Source organism: Carassius gibelio, chromosome B14 (genome assembly GCF_023724105.1).
Source record: "Carassius gibelio isolate Cgi1373 ecotype wild population from Czech Republic chromosome B14, carGib1.2-hapl.c, whole genome shotgun sequence".
In the NCBI taxonomy this organism is placed as follows: domain Eukaryota; kingdom Metazoa; phylum Chordata; class Actinopteri; order Cypriniformes; family Cyprinidae; genus Carassius; species Carassius gibelio.
In genome coordinates, this window is record NC_068409.1 from 6,190,322 (window position 1) to 6,213,745 (window position 23,424).

The 23,424-nt window shown below is 37.5% G+C and overlaps 1 protein-coding gene across 1 annotated transcript in view; it reads left to right on the forward strand.

Annotated features, from left to right (window-relative positions):
- nexmifb (neurite extension and migration factor b) overlaps nucleotides 1-23,164 on the forward strand; it is a 50,013-nt gene extending 26,849 nt beyond the window's left edge. Inside the window, exon 2 of the mRNA XM_052573702.1 lies at nucleotides 15,788-23,164. Coding sequence (XP_052429662.1) covers nucleotides 16,080-19,772 — 3,693 coding nt within the window. The 5' untranslated portion in view covers nucleotides 15,788-16,079 and the 3' untranslated portion in view covers nucleotides 19,773-23,164. The remainder of the gene's footprint in view (nucleotides 1-15,787) is intronic.
- The last annotated feature ends 260 nt before the right edge of the window (nucleotides 23,165-23,424 follow it).

Here is a 23,424-nt window from a genome sequence, read left to right on the forward strand (position 1 = left end):
AACTGGAGTCGGATGAAGAAATGGCCACCCTTGGACCTGAATGAAAAGCCGGTTTTGTGAGTGGGTTGTTTCACACAACATAACATGAAAAGGCCTGATTTCCCTTATTGCTAAGTGCAGTTAATTAACGTCAGTGCAGGATATGCGCCACAATGCATGATGCGTCAGCCTGACATTTTAAAGACATGTTTCTTAAAGGAATGCTTCGGGTTCAAAACAAATTAAACTCTCCCGGCAACATCTGTGACATGCTATCAATTACCACGGAAAATAATTTTGACTCCCGGTTTGTAAAAACAAGTAAAAATTGTGTTTACAGAAATGCACTTACACTAGGAGACTATGGGGAAAGCCATTTCAGAGGGTTGAAAAGCTACTCGTATTTATGTTACAGCACTTTATATATACATACTGTAATTATATTTGATGTTTCTGTGCAGAAATGTGCTATTTAAGGTGAAGAGTGGCTCAAATCATCCTCAGATAATGGTTATGCATTATCAAAGTAATTCCTGTGGGTTACGACATCTTTGTGTACATGTATCGAATGTAAAAATGACAAATTTACCAGCTTAAACTTTAATGCACCATATACAAATATGCACCCTTTAGTGGTAAAGAAGGTAAAAAGGTGTCCCTTTGAGGGTCCTGCCCCAGTAACTGTTTACAATTGTAGAATTTTTGAGAATTGTATGTAAATTTTGTGTTCTATTGTTGTTGATTTTAGGGCTGTGACGGTGGCAGATTTTTACAACCGCGGTGGTAATGGACCATCTACCGTCTGTAGTATATATAAATGCATGGATATATTTAAGAAAATATGTGACCCTGGAGCATAAAACTTAAGTTGGTAAGGGCCCTATTTTAACGATTTAAATGCAAAGTGTAAAGCTTACGGTGCAGGGGCACTCAGGGTGTGTCCAAATCCACTTTTGCTATTTTAACAACGGAATAATGGTTGTCATGCCCGGGCGCATGGTCTAAATGGGTTGTCCCTATTCTCTTAATGAGTAATGGCGTAACGTGCAACAAAACCAATCAGAGTCTCATCTTCCATTCCCTTTAAGAGCCAGTGCCATGACAAATTTGCTATTTACGGAATTTGGCAACCACAAAAACTGAACACGTCTCCGAGATGAAACAGAGCTGCTCGTGTGTGAGCAAATAGATATTCTGATACATGCGATGACTATCCATTATGACATTTAGGCATATATGTATATATATATATATATATATAAAATAAGCCTACAAAAAATTTGTATGCATTGCAATCCTTTAATTTTTTATATTTTGCATGTTTGTGTGCTGCTGTGTGTCCCTGTGTCTAATAAGCAGCATGTACGCTCTTTAAATAACAAAGAAAAAACACATTGACTTTAGACTTTAGACCAGGTTTGAGTTGGTCTATAGAGCAGTCTATTTTCAGCTCCTTAAAATAGCAATGCACCTGAACACACCTCTTTTTTAGACCAGCACGCCCATGGGCGCACAAATGAGCTCAAAATCTTTTGCTGAAATTACATTTGCTACTTAAACGACGTGGCACTGGACGGGAAAATGCGAACGGCGCCGGACTGAAACTAGCAAACACACTTGCACTTCATCTTGTGTTGCATTGCAGCGAGTATATTTTTAGCAATAGCCAAAAAAAAACAAAAAAACTTGTATGGGGCAAAATTATAAATTTTTCTATTATGCCTAAAATCATAAGTATATTATGTAGAGATTATGTAAATTTAATTAATATTGTTCACTGTGCTATCCTCTCTACCTGTCCCTGTAGTCATCAAGGCCTCCTTATTTTCAGTGGGGGACTGGCTTATCTGCTGCTCAGAGCTACAAAAAATGTAACCGCATAATTGTATTGAATAAACAGATCAAGCTTGAGTTTTGTTATCAATATTAAATTGCATAATATTTGCAAAAGTCTATGAATCGGCATGTATTGGGTGATACACAAAAGGTTAATATTTTAATTAAATTTGATATTTTGCTTATGAATAGGTTGACAATGGTATTAGATGAGTAATTCAACCCACAAAAATAAATGATGCTTGAACATCTATTAACAAACGTGTGTTTATTTTAGCACTTCCATCAAATATACAGCCAGCTAAACACGGAAATAAAAATCTAATAAATAATACAGTTAAATAAGAAAATAGCCAAAATAATAAAGTTAAATACACCCTGTCTACACCGGACTTGAGCAGCGCAGTGCGACACAACACGACAAAATACTGATATAACCCGTTATAAACAGTGACGCTGACTGTCTGCACTGGATGCCTGACAAATCCCTGACAGTAAACTGATTCCTCGTTCTATTTATGACTTACTGACACAAGGATCAAATTATTTTTAATTGTTGCATCACGTCCAGAGTAGACAACAAAATGTATTTGCTGAATGCAAAATTAAATAGATTTTTTTTCTGTTCTCAAACCCGCCAGTTTTGAATTAATAGACGTATAATCTACAAAACTATTTGCAACTGAAACCTAGTTGGTTGTTGACACAAACTCTTCTTATTCATGTCTTTTTTTTTAAAAAGGTAACATAAACCTGGAGTACTCAGGTACTAACTCAGGACAAGTAAACCAACCAGCAGAAATTAGTAGTCGGGCAGCTCCTACGTTACGCACATTTTTTGTTTGTGATCATTTCTTTGTGTTTCTCCATAGTCTGATATTGAATGTGTGGATGTTTGGGTGACAGACTGGCAGAGCCGCCCACGCACCAGCCATGCCTTTCCGGTTTCTCCTTGTCACTTTCAAAGAGTTCAAAAGATAATGAGGGAAGCCAGGAGTGGAGCGCTAGAAGTGCGGCGAGGAAAAAACAAAAGGTTGTGAGGGCCGTGTCAGCAGCAGCAGGTAAACACTGAGGCGACAGATGTCCTCTGAGCTCCGTTAACATCTCGCATGTAGCCACTGCTCCGTCACCCCGCTTCCTTACTCTCCCTGATATTTGAATCGTAAGGAGGGGGGATGAAGACTATTGGCTGTCGATGTAATAGTGCATGCTGGATTATGGGGTTATTTCCCTGGAGTGCAGATATGAGAGAGCGTGTCACTCATCCGCTCTCTCTCGCTGCTCCAGTGTTGCCAGGGAGCCTCCTTGCACCAAAATTTCCACGGCTGCGTTCTGGACCCCGAGCCACGCGGAGGAGAGCGGGATGAAATATGCCATTTGGAGGATTGTTGTTATTCCAGTCACACTTCAGATGCGGCGAGCTCTAATTGGCAGCCTGCAGACAGAGCTCCTCCAGCACACGTGGGGTTTTCACCAGGGCTTATTAAAATGCCTATTTCTTTAATTAGCAACTCTAATATGTGTGTTAATCAGTACAGAGCTCTGATTGAAAGAGCCACAGATTGCAAATGTCAGGATTAAGCATTAATTACTGTTTTTGTATTTTATTTTTTATAAAATAACACATTTTATTTACCTTTCATGGCAATCAGTGGTTTCTTCACCTCTCATTGTAGTGTTTCTTCTGAAGATATTACAAATATAGAAGTATAGTAAGTAGCTCACTTTTACCCACAATAGTTTTTTTTTTACATTACATACTGTATGTAATTAAGTTATAAATACTTACAAATCAAGTAAATGCAGATGCATATAGAGACACATAAATGCACGCATCGACCAAGTCATTTTATTTAGCCTTCATAAACTCTTATGTTCAGATTCCTGTTTACTGCTAAAAGTTCAATTGCACTCCAGTACTTTCTGTTGGAGATCAAGGAAATTACTGTCATTATGTATTAATAGAATAATAAAAGAAACATGTATTTTGTTTGAAAATTAAATATTTGTTGTGTGGGTTACTGTACTTGATGTGTCAGATTATAATTTGAAAGTCGTTGTATTATTCACATAATAGTTACGTTAAGTTTCATTAATTGTTGTGTTGGAAAATGGAAAGCAACTTTTAATGCATTGCAAGTACATATTCATTTTAATGGCACAACTGTTTGTTGGGAAGTCTATTGCACCCTTGAGGACTGAGATGCTAATCTTAATATGTAAAATGTTGGCGAGGTATTTGCGTTTACATATTACTGCTGTGTGTGTCTGGCCAAAGACTGCAAATCACAGGAAATGATTTCATTCGGCTCTTCCTTCTGCTGTTTCCAGTTATAATTTTCTGTTCTGAAATGGATTTTAAAACGCTTTGAGCAACAGAGCAGCTAAAAAGATAAAAGGAAAAGATTGAGCAAGACAGGATGAGAATGCACTTCTGGACCATAATGCATCAGTCAAGCAGATTCATAACAAAAGGCTGAATTAGTCAAGGGTTCTGCCAGATCGAAAAGAGCACCAGATTAATGAAGAACCTTTGTCTCTAGAGACAAGATGATGGATTCGATTCTCAGGCCACATCCTGATGGACAATTATGAACAGAGCTGATTGGGATGATTGACGGAGAAATATTTCAGAGTGGATTTCATCACTTCCTCAAGCTTTCAGACCTGACACAAGGACAGTCCCTGGAGAACACACCCTGAACCCTACTGTCCAGTCAGTCTGATTTATCTGAGCCTAATTAATATAACAACTTATTGTCTAATCTATACAGTCTGGCATTGCACATAAAGCTAAAACATGGCTAAATGACAAAGCTGTGCTCTAGATCAACATGTCTCGTCTCAGTTTTATTGATAATTGCACTCCAAAACATAGCAGTGCTTTTACATTTTACCAAGAGTGATGCATGCCTTTTGTAAAACTGATGGTCTGGGAATGCAATGCAAATGCTAATTGTCCTGAGTGTTTATTAGCATGATGCTAAGCAAGGTTTCTCAGGGGCCGTTGACAATGAACAAGCTTTTTTCATTTATTTTTGCTACATTTCCATTGCTTTTCTGTGCAAACAATCACCATTCCTTTTTTTCCAGGCATACAAATATGTGTGAAAGACCAATGTAAAAAAGAGCCACCTTAGGTTCTTGTCTGAAGATGCATCTCCTGCTCAAGCTTTGTAGAAGTCTTATACAAAGAAATTTAAGAAATTAACAGCACGCTTCTACTCATCGTGTTGCATGATTTGACACATAATTCACTTATATAGCACAAAGGTACAGCAAACGTAAAGTTTGTCTCTGAATCTATGAGCAATAGTAGTAAGGACTGTGCTATTAGCAAAAAAAACAAAAAAAAAAAAAGAAAGCAAAGGCTGTGATTTAATGAACCTCTTAACTGTCACCAATCTTTTTTTAACAGAGACATGAAAATCTTAATTTAAACGTTTCTAATTTAACAACGCTTTGGAATGCAATATCTGTAATCTATAATAATAGATTCTCCGCTTTCTTTCATGAAGTTTAGTTTATGAATTCCATGATTTTGATCCACCATTTTTTTTAAGATGATATGCATCAAATAACAGGACAGTATTAAAGAGCTGGTATAAGAGATAACTGTAATATCATTGAGAAGAAGTACCTCTGGACAGTTATCATTTGCTTTTAGAGACACATGACTGGAATAGACTTCCATTGGAGCTGAAGTAATTAAAATATCTTACAGCTACTTTCTCTACAATGCTGAAAACATGGTCAGTATCGAATCATGATCATGACCATTCGTAGATGAAAATGAACCAATCTGGCTAAATCTGATACATTTTACACGTTGTTATGTATTATTAATGCATATTGATAATCAAAATAAACCATAAATAAATAATCATCAAAATTATCAACAACATAAATAAAAACTAGTTTGGTCTCTTTTAAAGAAAATAATCAGCAGATTAGGTCATTTAAAAATTGAAAGTGTAAAAAAATGTATATTGTAATGAAAATGTACTGTAATAATAATAATAATAATATATATATTATTATATATATATGTATTAGCTAATTTTATATAAAATCAATATTCTGGAATCTAAGGTCAAAGCTATATATCTAACATGTTCCAAATTTGAAGTTGACAGCACAAAATTGAAGTTCCTATGATTTTGTTAAGCACTCTACCAAAAAGATGCATTTTTGGATGCATTTTCCGTCACAAAATTATTATTTAGTTTTTTTTTTTTTTTTTGCTTTTGATTATGAAATATTGTAGTGATTTTTGCAATATGATATTCGACCATATTTAATATGCCATATATGTTCAATTTAATATCCTATTGATATATAATCACAAAATTGTGCAACATTATATACAAGCACAGTACATATTTTTATTTGAAACACATTTTAAACTGCTGTCACAATTTTTTATTTTTTTTTATCACAATAACATTTTTCGCAAAAGCAGGCCCTAGTTGACACCCCTAATAAAAAGCCACTGTTACTCAGCAGATAATGTTTTAAAGGGCGAGCAGAAATAATAAAACAAGACTGATGACATTGAGCAGTAGTGTGTGTTGTGTGACATTACATTACTGATCACTGCTGTTTAATTTCCCCATCGCTTATTTACATTCCCTCAAACAAACACGAGGGCCGTTTGTATGATATCTGCGTTCCAGAGAGCTGACCTTTTCTCACACAGATGTCGTTGTACTATCTATCTTGTTTTTGCTCTACTAGCTGTGGTTTTTGTCAATTAGTGCATTTTTCGCTACAGCGGTTCGACTACAGGCCCATATGGCCAATGTGCCAGGCCTCCATTAAGTAAATACGGCAGGATTTGGCTCATTAAGTCCATGACTGCAGCCCTCTGGGATAGTGACAGCTTCGACGATATGACCTTTAGACACCTATTCAGCGTTTAACACCTCACTGGATCTCCTCAGCAGAGAGAGTGAGAGGAAGATGACCGATGCGAGTGCGTCGGCCCCCGAGGTGTCGCTTCAGCCGGAGAAATCTCTGTGAAGCAGGAGGCTTTTTATAGGAGATGTGAAGAACAATCTGATCCGCACAACAGCTAAACAGACAAATACAGATCTAAGTGCGGGCACCATTCACCAAGCTCTCGTGGTTTCTGTGCATTTTTAGTGAATGCACGTGGTGGCCAATTTAAACGTATTGTTAGTGCATGTGTCAGTTCCTTAAATACTCTATAACTGCTTGTCAGAATCTTTCTACACAATGTTTTATCAATAATGTCATATATAAACTTTGAAAGAAATATAATTATGCAGTCTTTATGTCATGTAGTGATTGCAATTAGGTGCTCTTTTATTCCAGGAGTGAACTGATATGAGATGTCAGCAGTGTTCTGCAGTCTGACGTGCTCAAAACAACCTAAAACTTCAAATGTTTTATAATAACCATGCATGCTGTTTTTATGGCAAGCTGGATTACTGTATTGTGTCCAGATATTTTCAAATTTTTTTTATATTATTATTATTTATTTATTTATTTTGCTGGATCTTCAGTATTACTACAATAGCAACACTACAGTATTTTTTTATTTGTAACACACAGAATTTAATTCCGTTTAAATCGACAAAAAAGCAGTATATAAAATATTACCATAATGTATAAATACTGTTATTTGTTGTTTTTATTAATTTATTTAACAGTACAGTATTGAGATTTATTGCATTATAGTATTGAAAATAATATGCTTATTTGTCCATCCTAAAATTGTCAAATTTTCATTACATTTTTTCATATAAGAACATTAACCTTACACAATATTGAAAATGATTGGAAATTTGGGGGAAAATGTACCATTTAGTTCTCAAACCATTAATTTTATTGCCCGTCTGAGGAACAATGGACTAATTCAGTTGTAATAAATCATGTGAAGTGTTTTAAGATGCAGTGTAGAGGCAGTGGAAGCAGCGATTGTCAGCAGAGGAATAATGAGAGGTATATGAGAACAGATGGTTAATTCAAGCCTTCCTGTCCGCCTGCCTCCAGCTCTCAGATGCACAGCACACAGATTCACAGCTTTGACTCAGTAGTGCAACACAACAACAGCCTCGTGTTTTATCTCTGTTCCACTAACCGCATCTCACATTGTTTATAGCAAAAATCATAATGTGAGTTTCCCCTCACTTTCAGTTGTTTTACTTCAATGAAAGGTTAGAATTTTGTGATTTTTATTTCTTTTAATGAAAGATCAAAAAGATAAACAGATTTATTTTCACAGCTGCCTTTGCTCACATTTACCAGGAGTGCCAATACTAGTGGACTGCACTGTGTATCATTATCATCAAATAAAACTACTCATATTGTGAAATAAGATTTTGGTCATAACTCTCATCCCAGCTCAGGACCTCAAATGTGATTTAAGTGAAACAAGTAATTTGTTTTGGGACTTTTTTTAATATTGAAGTTTGACAAGACAATTGAGGGGTTACTGGTTTATGTGTTAAATCCGGTAACTGTTTTATTTGGCAGTTATTAATGTGAAGTGAGTGGTTACCTACGTAGTGTGTTCCTAATCACCGATGTTCAGTATAGTAAGGATGCTGCCTATGTAGGCCTTGTCCTATACTGCAGGCATGTACAGGTGCTGGTAATATAATTATAATATCATCAAAAAGTTGATTTATTTCACTAATTCCATCCAAAAAGTGAAACTTGTATATTATATTCATTCATTACACACAGACTGATATATTTCAAATGAAATGTTTATTTATTTTAATTTTGATGATTATAACTGACAACTAAGGAAAATCCCAAATTCAGTATCATAACATACATTATAAGACCAATACAAAGAAAGGATTTTTAGAAATCTTGGCCAACTAAAAAGTATGAGCATGCACAGCACTAAATACTTATTTGGGGCTTAGTTAGATTTTTTATGGGGTTAAGGTCAGGCGAGTTTGCTGGCCAATTAAGAACAGGGATACCATGGTCCTTAAACCAGGTACTGGTAGCTTTGGCACTGTGTGCAGATGCCAAGTCCTGTTGGAAAATGAAATCTGCATCTCCATAAAGTTGGTCAGCAGCAGGAAGCTGTGTTGACCTTGGACCTCAGAAAACACAGTGGACCAACACCAGCAGATGACATGGCACCCCAAACCATCACTGACTGTGGAAACTTTACACTGGAGCTCAAGCAACGTGGATTGTGTGCCTCTCCTCTCTTTCTCCAGACTCTGGGACCCTGATATCCAAAGGAAATGCAAAATTTTCTTTCATCAGAGAACATAACTGTGGATCACTCTGCAGCAGTCCAGTCCAGTTTGAAGCGAGACTCTTCTGACGCTGTCTGTTGTTGAAGAGTAGCTTGACACAAGGAATGTGAAGCTGAAACCCATGTCTTGCATACGTCTGTGTGTAGTGGTTCTTGAAGCACTGACTCCAGCTACAGTCCACTCTTTGTGAATCTCCCCCACATTTTTGAACGGGTTTTGTTTCACAATCATCTCCAGGGTGTGGTTATCTCTATTGCTTATACACTTTTTTTTCAACCACATCTTTTCCTTCCCTTCTCCTCTCTATTAATGTGCTTGGACACAGAGCTCTGTGAACAGCCAGCCTCTTTTGCAATGACCTTTTGTGTCTTACCCTCCTTGTGCAATGTGTCAATGGTCGTCTTTTGGACAACTGTGAAGTCAGCAGTCTTCCCCATGATTGTGTAGTCTACAGAACTAGACTGAGAGACCATTTAAAGGCTTTGCAGGTGTTTTGAGTTAATTAGCTGATTAGAGTGTGGCACCAGGTGTCTTCAATATTGAACCTTTTCACAATATTCTAATTTTCTGATACTGAATTTGGGATTTTCCTTAGTTGTCAGTAGTAAACATCAAAATTAAAATATATATTTTTTTTTTATATATCAGTCTGTGTGTAATGAATGAATATAATATACAAGTTTCACTTTTTGAACGGAATTAGTGAAATAAACCAACCTTTTGATGATATTCTAATTATATGACCAGCACCTGTAGTTGACCAGATCTGCTCTATGCTTTTTAACACTACTTGTACACTTATAGGTCCTGATTCTTTTTGTTATAGCAGTGATTTTACACCGTCATTCTGCACCATAAAATATTATTACTCCACTTAACATCTTTCGTGTGAGTTGTTTACGTTTGAAAAGTCATCTCGCTCAGTTCCTTTTGCCTGCAGTGAATAAATCGTGACGGCTTGAAGTAATTACCATAAACAAATATATTGAGCGCTATATATACATACAAAGTTTCTAGGGGTTAACAACTGTACTATGGGTGTTAAATTGAGCCTAAAATAGTAGATTGTTGCATGCAGTTGCCGTGGCGATGGAAGCTCTGGTTCTTTACTTACATCTTGCCTTGCAGCTTTTTAGTTCAAACTGTAAATGTCTTGGTTACAATTAGCTTGAAAGGGAGAAATCATTAGTCCTTGATCTGTTCAGCAGAAATGGTTTCTTATTTGTGTTTGGTTTTGTTTTCTCTCCGTGTTCATCACTAATCATGCAACCACAGTTTGATGAATTAGTTTAACTTTTTTTCAACTCACCATTTTAGATAAACAATGAAAAACCATAAAAACATTAATTCTGCCCTCTCGTTCAAGCTCTTTCAAGTTCACACATGCAATAATCGTGCGCACATTTTGGCAACGTTTTTCAACGCATCTTTTGTGTTCATTCCCAAACGATTTTCGCTGAGTATGAAGTCTAGTATTACTGGATATCAAGTTTGGTCTACAAGAGGGTTTTGTGCTTGAGGGCCACCGAGTCGTGTTTTACTGTAACTTCAGCAGCTTCGGGCACGTGAACAGAAGCGCCAATCTTATTGACCCGGCCAGTTTTTAACTCAGCGTCAAACCAAAAAAACAGGGATCAGTGTGCACCTGTATATGCTTTTTTTTAACATAATCTTCTTTACTGTTGAATAAAAAAGGACTGAGGGTGAGTAAATTAACAGCAAATTTGTGCAAACTCTCCCTTTAACATCTTTTCAAATTTGGCAAATCCAGTGATTATTTCATCATCAGATGTCGCAACATTAACGCGGTGTCTCATAAACACGCGTTCGTTTCCAGGCAGACAGATAAACTCACCCTACAGAGGATACTGGATGGAGAAAGAGTCTGTGTTGAGTTTGGTGAGCCGTATGCCTCAGACGGTCAGTGGAGGTAATGTGGGTGTCTTGTAGGCATGACATCTGAGTCTTGGCTGATTAGGGATGTTACTGCGTGTGACGTAACAGTTTGTAAAGTGGCAAATATCGCAGATGATTATGCTTAATAAATCAAAACATCACAACTAAAACATGATTTATCATGCAGCTCTAGCAGTATACGTTTCTGCTTTTTCACATGTTGTTTGATAAGAAAAAACATTATCATAAGCACACTCCTCTCAGTTCCCGGAGCTCAAGCGGCCACACTTTCACAATCACACAGATAAGTGCTGAAAGAAGGCTGAAAAACAGCTTCATTGAGCTAGTGGTTTTAATAGAGGGCCAATAAACCATCCAGCATTTCCTTTGCTCTCATTACCTACATCCGGTGCAGATAAATTGATCCTTTGCCTCCATTCACAAATGCCAGAGACCATTAAGCACTGGACTTGCGTCTGTGAGCTGATGGATGTCCTGATGCTGTTTTCCACACCTCGGGTATTTAAGTGCCTGTGTGCGGCATTGAGATGAGAGAGTGGAAAAAGACTGTGATTTAATTAAATAAACAAGCACTGTGTGTTTCAGAGTCAAGCGTGGCACTGTGTTTATTTACACATGATCCAACCGTGTTTGCAGAGTCGTACAGTAAATGCTGCTCCGCACAAACTCAGTCTCTGCATCTGCTCAAAGTTTGGGTTGCTAATGTAACATAACATGTGCTGACTGTCTTCTCATACTTATAACGAGATGTGATTTTCAACAAAATATAAGCTTTAAGGGAAAAATAGAAGTTTGATGGTTTAACTTTAAAAAAAAAAGACTAAAACCAGCCATAAATATTAGAATTGTGATTTTCCTTTTGTAATATAAAATAAAAATTCACATTTTGTACTATACATTAATATTTGTATTAAATCTTTATTTTTAACAGTAAAATATTACAATAGTAATACTACTTATTGTTTTTATTTAGTAATTAATAATAATAATAATGTATTATACATTAGTATAAATTATAGTACTTTTCTTATAATATAATATTTATTAAAACCATAGCCATATAGATATATAATTACAAAATGTTTGCCAAATTGCGCAGCCATACAAACAAGCCAACAAACCAGAATTGTATTTTTTTATTTTTACATCAGCTTTTTTTATACATAGTTACTGTTTTATCAGAAAGATTGCAGTTTGAATTTAAATTAATGTTAGCTACACAGCATAATTTAGGCAAAATCACATGTGCTGTCTATGTGCTGGTGATATGTGATCTGCTCTCTTTTATGAAGAGGAGGAAACAATCATATCGTGCTTTAATTAGTGCATTTACCTTCAATTCCTTATAACCTTCTTGTGGTTTAAGAAACTATTAAGAAAGATTAAAAGAAAAAGCTAAAAAGAAAGCAGACACCTTTTGTTTCTATGGCAGTCATGAGATAATATTAGCATTTGATTATCAACATTTGTTGTATTTTAGGGGCTTCATTTACAAACCTGCCCTGAAAGAGGCGTACGTCGCTTCGTACGCGAAAGATGGTTCTGGATCTGTTCGATGTCGTGTCAGGAGATAATGGTTGTACGGTGGCCAGTAGGAACGCTCTGTGATGATGCTGAGCGTTTGTGGTAGATGTCTAGCAGTGATGGTCTGTACTGCAGTGCTTTCTGAGTCTGCGTAGAGCAAATGCATTAACATCTAATGAGTTTGCTCTCAGTATGCTCAAATAATAAGATCACCCTTCCATTCAGAAGTAATAAGAATCGATTAGTTCACAGTCATAACTCTGAAAACAAAGCATTAAACCACTGGCCTCGAGGATATCATGTGCAAACAGAACTCATGCATATCTTTGTCAAGTCTAGAAACTAGTTCATCCTTTAAAGGGCTTATTGTAGCAGACAGCAAATATGTTTTTTTCCAAGAAGGCTGATAAAAACCTGTTGTCTCTGACTCTGAACATTGTGTAACGCAGAGAATGATATCAGAGCTTGGAAAAAGGCTCTTTCTGTTTTTGTGACAGAGTGCACGTTATAGGGATCGCTAACCTCAAATTACCATCGTGTCATCATCAAATCTGTCATTGTAGACCCGGACAGTCAGAGTAGTAGACATCTCACCAACAATGACCTTCCTTCTTCCTCAAAAGATGTCCAAGATGGCTGTGGCTTTCATATTTGAAAAGCAAAACTGGCTCATAATCATATTCATGATCCAGTTTCACCATCTGTGTTCCTCTTGCAGTAATGTAGTTATTGAGGGATGTGTGGAGCTCAAGGCCACATGTGCAGATAATGCAGCACACAAGAGCTGAAGCTTCGGTAAACAGGAATCCCATTTGGGCATATTTTTCCCTCTTCTCTAGTGTAAGTTAACCCCAGATGTAACGCTACACATCCAACGCAGAGGATGCTGAGCGTGTCTGGCAGAGGTTAGGTGCACCAGGGCTCTGTCACCTGCCTAAACACCATATGCTCTCCTGTACTTCCCTGTGGATTTATGTGATCCAGTCAGCTGCCAACTGATCCGATACATTATCCTAGAAGAGGATAACAACATTTCACACATATGATTCACAGCAAATCCTCAGAGATTCCTCATTTATACTTCATACGTGCTGGTTGAATGGTAAAATCCCTTTCATAACGAGAGAAAATGAACTTCTCCGTCCGATGTCAGAACCAGTTCATTAGCACCATGCAAGTGTACAGCACATAATCACGATCAGTGCTGTCTGTAAGCTGTGCATGTTCAGATGACACTCCTGCCATGTGATAGCCATGTGATTGTATTATAATGAAGGAGAAATAATTGTAGTGTTCGGTTCTACAAAATTAGTGTTGCTATAGAGTAGAATATGAAACATTTCTTGAAATAATATAATAGACAGGGGTGCACATAAGTGGTCCGCAGGTGTATAACTGTATGTAAAAAAATATTTAATACTCACTTTTTATTGTAAAATATAATAGTATTATCACAGTTTATTATTTTATAAAAACAAAATAACATTCAATAATATTATTATTACTATTATTAATTATTTTATTTTATATAGTTAAAAAAAAAACGTTTGTGCACCCCTGATAACAGAACTAAGAGCTTAAATTTGCTTTTTATGTTATGTTATGTTATGTTATGTTATGTTATATTATATTATATTATATTATACCATATTATATTATATTATTGATCTGTTCCATATTACTTTTTTTAATAGTTTCTAATAGAATTTCAAAAGTTAACAGCACTGATAAAAAAGAAGAAATTTCTCAGCTAACCTAAATGTGCTTCAAACTTACTATCATCTGTATTAACAGATTGTCGATTTAATCATTATTTAAAATAGAATTTCAAGGTTCAAATAAAACAGAAATATCACCTTAAAGTTACAAGTTGCACCTGCATGATGTAATCAGATGTCGAGACATTCAAGGAATGTGCTGATTCCAGTTTTAGTTGTTCTGATTGTAGTTTAATTTAACTATTCATCAAAGATTCTATTTATGAGCAATTTAGTACTTTTGTGGAACATAAATTAACAATGCTTGAAAGACAATTGTTATTGTATTTACTGCATCAGCAGCCTTTATTAAATCAAATTTATTATAATTATTATTATTATTTATTTATTTATTTTTCAACACTTTATACATCAACATTTATTGCATTTCACAGATTTGCTGTCTTTATGTAAAAAAAATAATAAAAGTGGCATATATGGCACAGAACAGATGTTTTGTTGATGGGAGACGAGGAACATCACACACCATAGTTTGTTACACAGACAGAACACTGCATTGATGATCCCCATGACAAATTACATATTATCAATACGGTGTTCAGTCTGCAACGACAGAAGAATGCAGATGTTCCAGAACTGGTAACAAAATCAGAAGTCATGAAAAGTTTTTATTTTTTATTTTTATAAATACTTCTCAGCTCTACATATGTTTTATAGCACTGTATAGCAATGTTTTAGGTGCCTGCTGTATAAAGAGCCCTTGATAAATTTAAGTTTTCAAATCTACAAGTAGGTCTACTCATTTTTTGAGGTCCAAACTGGTCTTTGTAAACCTGTTTCCAAAGAATAGAAGTATATTGGAACGTGAAATCCCTAAACTGCAAAAAAAAATATATATATATATATATATATATAATTAAATTAAAAAAGCATATGTTTACACAATAGTAAACAAAACAAGTATTATTAGAGAGAGAAAAAAAAAACCTAGTTTGCCCTTTACAGGTGGAGGAGTCTTGGTAAGCACACTTCAAACTTAATAATTTGTACCTCAAGTGAGCACAAAGTGCTCAAAATCATATTTTTGTAATGGTCTTTTTCAAAAGAGCCTTGTTCTGAATGCTGCAGATGAGTATTTCAAATCTGTTTTAATTTAACAGCTTGGACGATGTTGAAACAGGCAGGTGGATATAGTAGTGGTTATTTTGTTTCAGACACACTGGTCTGCCTGTTCCCTTGAGATTGTGCTTTTTCTGCTTAAACTGCTATAGACTAATTATTCAAAACAAGCAAACCAGTCTCTCTGTATAAACTAGCCTCATATCTCTAATACAGTGCTATTTTTTTTCTCTTATTCCTAACTGTTGACTTTAAAAAGGGGGGAAAAGCAAATCCTATGTACTTTGTTAATACATTGCATGATACAACAGTGAATGTTTTCCCTAAAAAAAAGCCTTATATATGTATATGTGAGTGTGTGTGTTCGCATGTATGTATATATTGGGCTGTAGTATTTAATAAAATTATAAGCTGTTAATATTGTGCTTGTTTTTCTTTGCCTAGATTCACATAATCTGAAGATTAATCTAAAGCTGAATGGTGTCGCAGATGCTGCCTTACACACATCCTCCAGAGCTGCTGCAGTGAGCACAAAGAGAGACGACTTGTTCTGCCTCAGTGCTAAATTGGCCTTAAAGAAGCACCACCTACCACGGCCACTGTCAACACAAACTCCTTTACAGGATCACCCGACTGATGAGTCCTCAAACTACACAATATCCCTCACACCCTGTGCTGCCAAGGGCTTGAGCCCCCTGGGCTTTACCAAGAAAAACGCAACCAGTGGCATTTCACCATGATCGAACCCGCAAGCATTCCTGGGCTCACACAGGACTGTTCGATTCAGCAGAGTCACACCTGTCCCAGCTGCTTCATTGAGACCAAAGATATGTCCAATGAAGAGACCAGCATCAACCTCAAAATGACTGATATGAGCCGAGACTACAGCACCTGCCCTATATCTGATATTAACATGCAATGCATGAGCACAAGTGAGACGGGAAGTTACGGGGACCAGCTCCTCACGGATCAGCTTTTAAACTTTCCAGTCCCCAAAACTCAGCTTGTTGAGAAGAAGGAAACAGAGAAAACAGACTTTGATGATTCAGCCTCCAAAAACCTGTATGAGGGCTTGCTATTAGACAAGTCCAATGGAGAGGATGGTTTGCTAACGAATTCAAATCAGGACTGGGGCTACTTCGAGTCCTTCATTAACGAGAGTAAGATGGAACTGCTGGATCTCTGCTCCAAGAACGAGCTCTCCGTAAATCTCTTCTCTGAGGAGGACGTGGACAATTACATGTTTGATGACGATGATGACTCCACTCTGAGCAGCGACGTGTGCTCGTTAAAGATCCGCTACGAGTCCTTCCAGGACAACATGAGGGAGAAAACCAATGTTCTGCAGGAAGAAACCCAGTTCAACTTTTTTCCAAGTGTCTTGGTGAACTGCACCAAGAAAGAGGCTGGTGTGGTAAAACGAGTTGTAGATGAGCCACCACCTAAATCAGAGGAGCTTGGATTTCAAAGTGACAGCAAAGGTGATGGAAATGACTGCTCCGTAGAGCAGACACCTGATTACAGCCCTAAAATGAACTACTTAATTGACTCAAGCAACTCTGCTGATGACTCAGGGGAGTATAGTAATGACAGCTCCTCCACCGTTTCCTCTTTTGACACCTTCCAAGACAACCGGCCTAAAAACTTGTTCTCACGAAAGAACGCAAGCTGCTCCAACCATCTGAACTATGGATTGCGGGCTAAAAGAAAAGTTAGGTATAGTGATGACTACTTGTATTATGTTGAGTCCACTGAAGGAGAAAGAAATGTTGAAAAGCGAGAGAAACCACCGATCGGTCCAAAGCAAGAAGAGGATCTTGACTGGTGCCCTAAAAAGAGACGAAAATACTCTCGCAAGGATCCACCTGTAATAATCAAATACATTATTGTGAACAGGTTCAAAGGAGATAAATGCATGGCTGTGAAGCTGGGCAGAATTGATTCAGACGACACTACTGTAATCTTAAATGAGGATACAGTCAACAAATATGAGAAGCTCGCACCTCTGAAAGATTTCTGGCTGGAGAAACAAAGAGAAAGAGAGGAACAGCTTAAGCTTGCAGCAGGAGATAAACACAATTCTCACCACCATGCCTTCAGTTCCAATCCCCCCAAAAGGAAACACAAGCTAGCACACAGGCTCAGAATTCAGAGGATTCAAACTGTGGAGCAATCACCCAACAGGCAGGGCCTATTTGCCTCTGATCCCAGGCAGGAGGTTGCTTCTACAGATGAAACTGTCTCCATGGGAATGCCATTAACAATAGCCACCAGCTGTGCAAGAACATTAGACCCAAATGACATCATACACACTGCAGCCCGGAAGAGCAGATCACAAGAGAGAGAGGAAAGGAGAATAGGGAATAAAATATTCAGAATACAGAAATTTAGAAGTGAAGCCAGAATTAGGAGCAAGAAAATGAGAGACCTTGCGGAGAATAGCGAGAGCGTGACAGACCTGACAGACGTTTGCTCGCTGCAGAAAAATATGGACGCAGTAGGAGGTGCTGAAGATACAAACGTCAGCCCAGCTGCACACAGTCCCCATTTGTGTGAGAGAAAAACGGCTAATGCAACTGACAAATGTGTTTTTGTGTCTAGAACCTGCTCCCCTAACAAAGAGGCATCGTCTGAGAATGTGGCCCCAAGTGTTTCCGTTATCCCGGGTGGTTACCTGCAAACATTGTTAGATGCCTCTGATTCTTCAGGTAGCACCGGTATGCCCTTTTTCCCCCAGCAGACCCAACACTCATTGGATCTCTCTTTGGAAAAGCAGCAATTCATCTCAATTCAGCTAGCGCAAAGCTGTGTCCTTTCTCCACCATCAGAATCAGAGCTCCAGCAGTCACCCCAGAATTGTCCGACTCTAACCCAGATGTGGCACCCCCAGCTTGGTCCCAACCAGCAGTTCGCCGCTGCAGATATTGCTGAGCCTGTGATCCAGCCCAGCAGCTTCACTAGAGAGATGGCTATGCCGTTGTCTGAGAGTCTGACCATGTCAGGCTACAACCAGCTGAGTATGGAGGGCAACAGGATGCTTTATGAAAAGAATTACATGACTGAGCAGCCGTTGCCTTCTGACGCTCAGTTTCAGGCATGTCAGGGGCAGCCACAGTTTCAAAGAGCCACACTGCACACAGACAACGGCCGACTCATCAGTTTCGACTCAGTTGGCTCGCTGTCAGCTACTTCTAGCAATTACAGCTCTCTGAGTCTTAAGTCCTGCGAGAAGGATGGCGAGGATGATGTGAACGAGAACTTTCTGGCCCACTGCAGTCCCAAACTGGTGATTCAGCAGAGTATTGATGCAATCACACCCCTGAGGGAGTCTACAGACTTGCTGGATATCTCCAACTTCACTCCGGATAAATTCAGACACACATCATTGTCAGAGCTCTCTCCCCCAGAGACGCCTAATTTATCCCCTCAAGTTATGGGCCGTGAAATGAAGATAGCTGGGAAGGCTGCTGACGTCCAGGATGGGGCTAAGATGCCATGCACCAAGGACGTGGAGTGGAACTGCAAAATGATCGAGCAGCAAGATTTGGCTAGATATTCAGTGGATGGGCATGATTTTCAATTACACGTTTTTAACAGTGAAGACAACTTAAGCCTTGGGACAAAAGAGAAAAATCTAGCTGACTTTGATGGTGAATTGATGAGTGCAATCAAGGGGACTAAGGCAAAGAGGAAAAATAGCAACAAACAAACTGCAGGACAGGGTACCAAAAAAAGCAAAGCACCAAGAGCTCCTAAAACAGAGAAGGGCAAAATTCCACGTCAGACTTCACGAGTATCTAAAAAGTTAAAGGCCTTACTGGATGAGAAAGGTGGTAAAGGCCAGACTGAGAGCATTGCTCATTTGCTGAAGGACAGCGGATCAGAGGAATGGACAGGAATAGGTATTTCAGAGAGCAAAAGTCAAGTCCACGATGACCAGCGAGAGTTTGAAGAGCCATCCAACATCTTGTCAAATATTGTCTCAGGAATGGCCGAAGTACAGAGATTCATGATGGCCTCTGTTGAGCCAATATGGGGCCCTGCAACAAATATCTGTCTGCCCTCAGACGCTAACAGCCTTAAGTTAAAGACTCTCAAAATCCTAGCAGGAACTTCATCTGACCCCAAGAAGAAAGGAAATTTGGCTACTGGGGGCACAAAGGGCAGAAAAGGTGGGACAAAAGGTGGCAAAAACCAGGCAAAGTTCAATGCCTCCTTGCCTTTTTTCCCTCAGTTGGCTTTGGGCTGCAACATGTTTGACAAGCCTAACCTTGTTGTTCCTGCTATAAATGGGCCAGCGCACAAAAAGATGTACCGTCACAAAACCAGTGCAAAATTCCCTCGGATTGAAAATCTAAAGGGCACGCGACCTGAACGAGAGCCAAATAAGGACATATCGTCAATGGCATCTTTTGAGAAACTGAGGTAATATTTTATATCTAGCTGCTGATGCACGTTCCTCACTTTCCCACTTCCTCCTCATTTCTTGACATACCTACACTGACTCAAGACCAGAGATGCATGGAATTACGTTATCCTTTACTACCCCCTCTTTGTTATTGCCCCCGAAGAGGATATTGATATCTTGCATGAGAAACTTCTTGTACTCGCAGACTACCTATTGATTGATTGTGCAAGGCTTGATTGAGATTTTAAATGACCATGGCTGCATTTTTCTTCTGCATTCTTGTTTTTGCTGTTTTGTTTTTCCCTCACAGTTGCTGATTAGTTTTTGTCTGAAAAAAACAAAACACTTTAAGTGCAAATTCTGTTTTTGGACCTTTTTTTGGTTCCTTTCTCAGTGAATCTTGCTGCCCTTATATAATTATATTTCTCTCTTCAAACATGTAGCTATTATAAAATGTATTTGTGTGAAACAAGCTCCCCATTTGGCTATGTATGCTGAAACAGATGCCCTCATCTCTTTTTACCCTTTTCCTATGCTCAGCCCCTTGTCTAGGATAACAACATCTCTAAACATTAACAGCACACAGTGGGAAGACATATCAGATAAATGTTGTTCTAATTTCTTACTGTTGGAGTGTACTTATGATTTTCTCTTATCTACTATGCTTTTTACAGGAGTTGTACTGGAAATTGTCTTAGAGGGATATTTCTATGCCATGGAAATCTCAAAACGCTTCATTTTTGCATTGTTTTTTATACTTTAGTTTAAATAATGATGATAATAATAATAACGGTATTGAATGATTATTGACAGGAATACTGTAATATTACTACTAACAGATTATCATATTATTATTATTATTATTATTATTCAGTATCACTGTACAGAAATGCGCTGTTTAAAGCAAAACATGAAATCTATCCGTGTGCCAAATGTAAACTTTCTGTACACATTTCTAATCTGTATGAACACTGGCTGTTTCATTTACGATCCTGATGAATGCTGGCTGTCCTCCTTCAAGACTAGTTTTTTGTCTGTAGTTTTGTTTTCCTTGGGGACCCTATCGTTTGAAGAGCACCTGCAGCTGACAGTGGTACAACCACTCCAAAACAACTCAACTCTGAACCTTTTTTATTATTGTTTTATTATTCTTGTCACCATATTTAACTAATTCAATGTACCTTAGCATAACGTCCACTTAGAATCAAAGAGAAGCAAAGAAGTTGGACACAGATAATGTTAATTGAGGATGCTATCTGTCTGGTATCAGTCGACAAGCAATTATTACACAATCTACTGTAACAGGAACTGTGAACATGATGTTTAATATATTACATATTTGTTGAATGGATTATTTTTGATGGTTCAGAAACTACAGAATGTCTCTTTTGCTTAAGCCCACTTTTACACATTTCCCTTCCTGTTTTCCATAAATAGTCAAGTAGTATCCTGTGCGAACAATTACACCTGACAACAACAATATATATTTATTTTAATTATATTTTAAGTTTTTTTGGTTCACTCTGTTTTGGTGAACATGCTATATTTTGTTTCATTCATTTTACTCGACCCAGGCTCATTGGAAATATGTGCTTACGATGATGTTTCTGCAATGCCACTATTATGTACCTTATTCCATGTTTCGCAGAATTTTGAAACTGAAATGTCCAGTGAGTGGCGCTTAAATGCTTGCTCAATGTATGATGGCCATTTTTTATTTTTATTTTTTTTTGCATTGGTACAGGCACATATTGTACCGTTTTTGCTTCAGGTATATTGTGCGGCAGATACATATCAGAATTCAAATGTCCAAGTTGTACTGCTTAAGGGTTAATGCTCTGTCATGTTCCCAAACCAAATCAAATCTAACCGTGCTAACTATGCTATTTTACCTTTTTTTTATCGGGGTTTGAGCTGTTAGTTTCACAGGATTACCATCGGAGCGCTTCACCAAACAAGTGCAATGCCGTATCGGGTGAGCTACCGAGCAAACTTACTTCTGTTAGAAAACCATGCACATGAAACTGTATTTGTAATGCTAACGTACAAAAGTGTCATTTTTCAAATCTCTAAGCATATTAGAATAGTTTTGAGGTCATAACAATAATATGTTATAATTTGCGATCATTTGTACGAAGTCGTCTGAGTTTTACTGCCTCTAGTGTTAAATTCAACTGAAAACTGCAGCAATTCGTACACATTGGTTGTTTTTTTTTGTAATTTTGCAGAAATGTTAGAGGTATGTATTTCCAAAGTGCCTGGGTAGGTTTTATTAGCGGCACATTAGTGCCCCCTAGGTTCTGTCACAAATTTAAAAACTGTAGCTGGAATACCTTTGAAACCAAATTTGTCCTTTGAAAAGCACTGAATCCATTGGCATTTACCACACATAGATGAATATATGACACCTCTGATTTAAAACAATCACTCTAGGAGGATATCTCAGGTAAAGTAATGCCTTACCTATAGCTTTTACCTTCGAAAGATTTCACTCCATTCGTCCCCTTCTGCCTCCAGCTAGCCATGTTTCGCAGCAGAATGATGCTGATGAGGAAACTGCACATGGGCCGCTCGCCCTTCTAGCCTGCCTTCTCTCATTTCTGCCTGTTGTCAACTGAATGTACTTCAAGATTTTTACAACGTGCCACTGTTAAGCTGCCTCCTCCTACTGGTGCTAAGAGGGTAACTGTATTTGCGCAGAAATTATGACAAGGATTATACTAAATGAAACCCTACTCCTCTCTTTATGAATGTACAATAGATGGTTCTGTTCGATGTTTTCACAACAGTTCTTTGTCATTAACTGGAATTGCTTTTGCCTTTTTGTTGGAGAAATTATTGAGCTTTATAAATATTGTCTAGAGTTGAAACCAGAGGGATTCTTAATTAACTCTCGACATCACAAAAAATATTGTATATTTTTCTCTGTGCCAATTTGTAAGATATTTTGTAAGTGTATATTTTTCTTAGAAAGTGCAGTGAAGTATTAGTATGTGTGTGTGCGTGTGTGAGTAACCTTTTTTGTGCCTCTGCGGGCAGTGAAAAGGATGTATAATGACAAGCTTTTGGTTTTAAAAACCAAAATATTAAGAAAGAAAAAATGAAAATAAATTTAAAAAGACTACATTTTGTTGCAAGTTTTGTAAGAGGAAACTTATCTTGTTGTGAGAGTGTTGTGTTACCGTGGAAAACACTTATAGGCAAAAAGGAAAAGACAAAAATTGTGAACTATTCGCTGTTTTATAGATTTTCATGTAAATTATTCTTGTATTATTTTATGTTGTATCTGTTGCAAAGGTTTTGAATATTTGTGAACAAGCCTGTATGGTGAAATGTACTATTGGTAACTTGCTGAGTTTTGTAATAATGTTTATGGAGTACATATACAAATTAAAAGGAGATTTTGAATGCTGCCTTTTGTATGTTGTTACACTTCTTCCATCGCTTTACTCTGTTAATGCCTAGATTAAATGTGAACAAAGATGACCGTGGCTGATTTTCCTAGTGCATTTAAGTAAGTATATTTATAAGCTTGTTATATCTACACATTTAATGTGGCATATTCATGTGCTCTCTCTCTCTCTCTGTCTAAAATTATAGCAATGCATGCCTGAATGGTAAATATGACATGAATTAGAGTTTAATGAAATGTTTACCCATTTCAACCGTCATC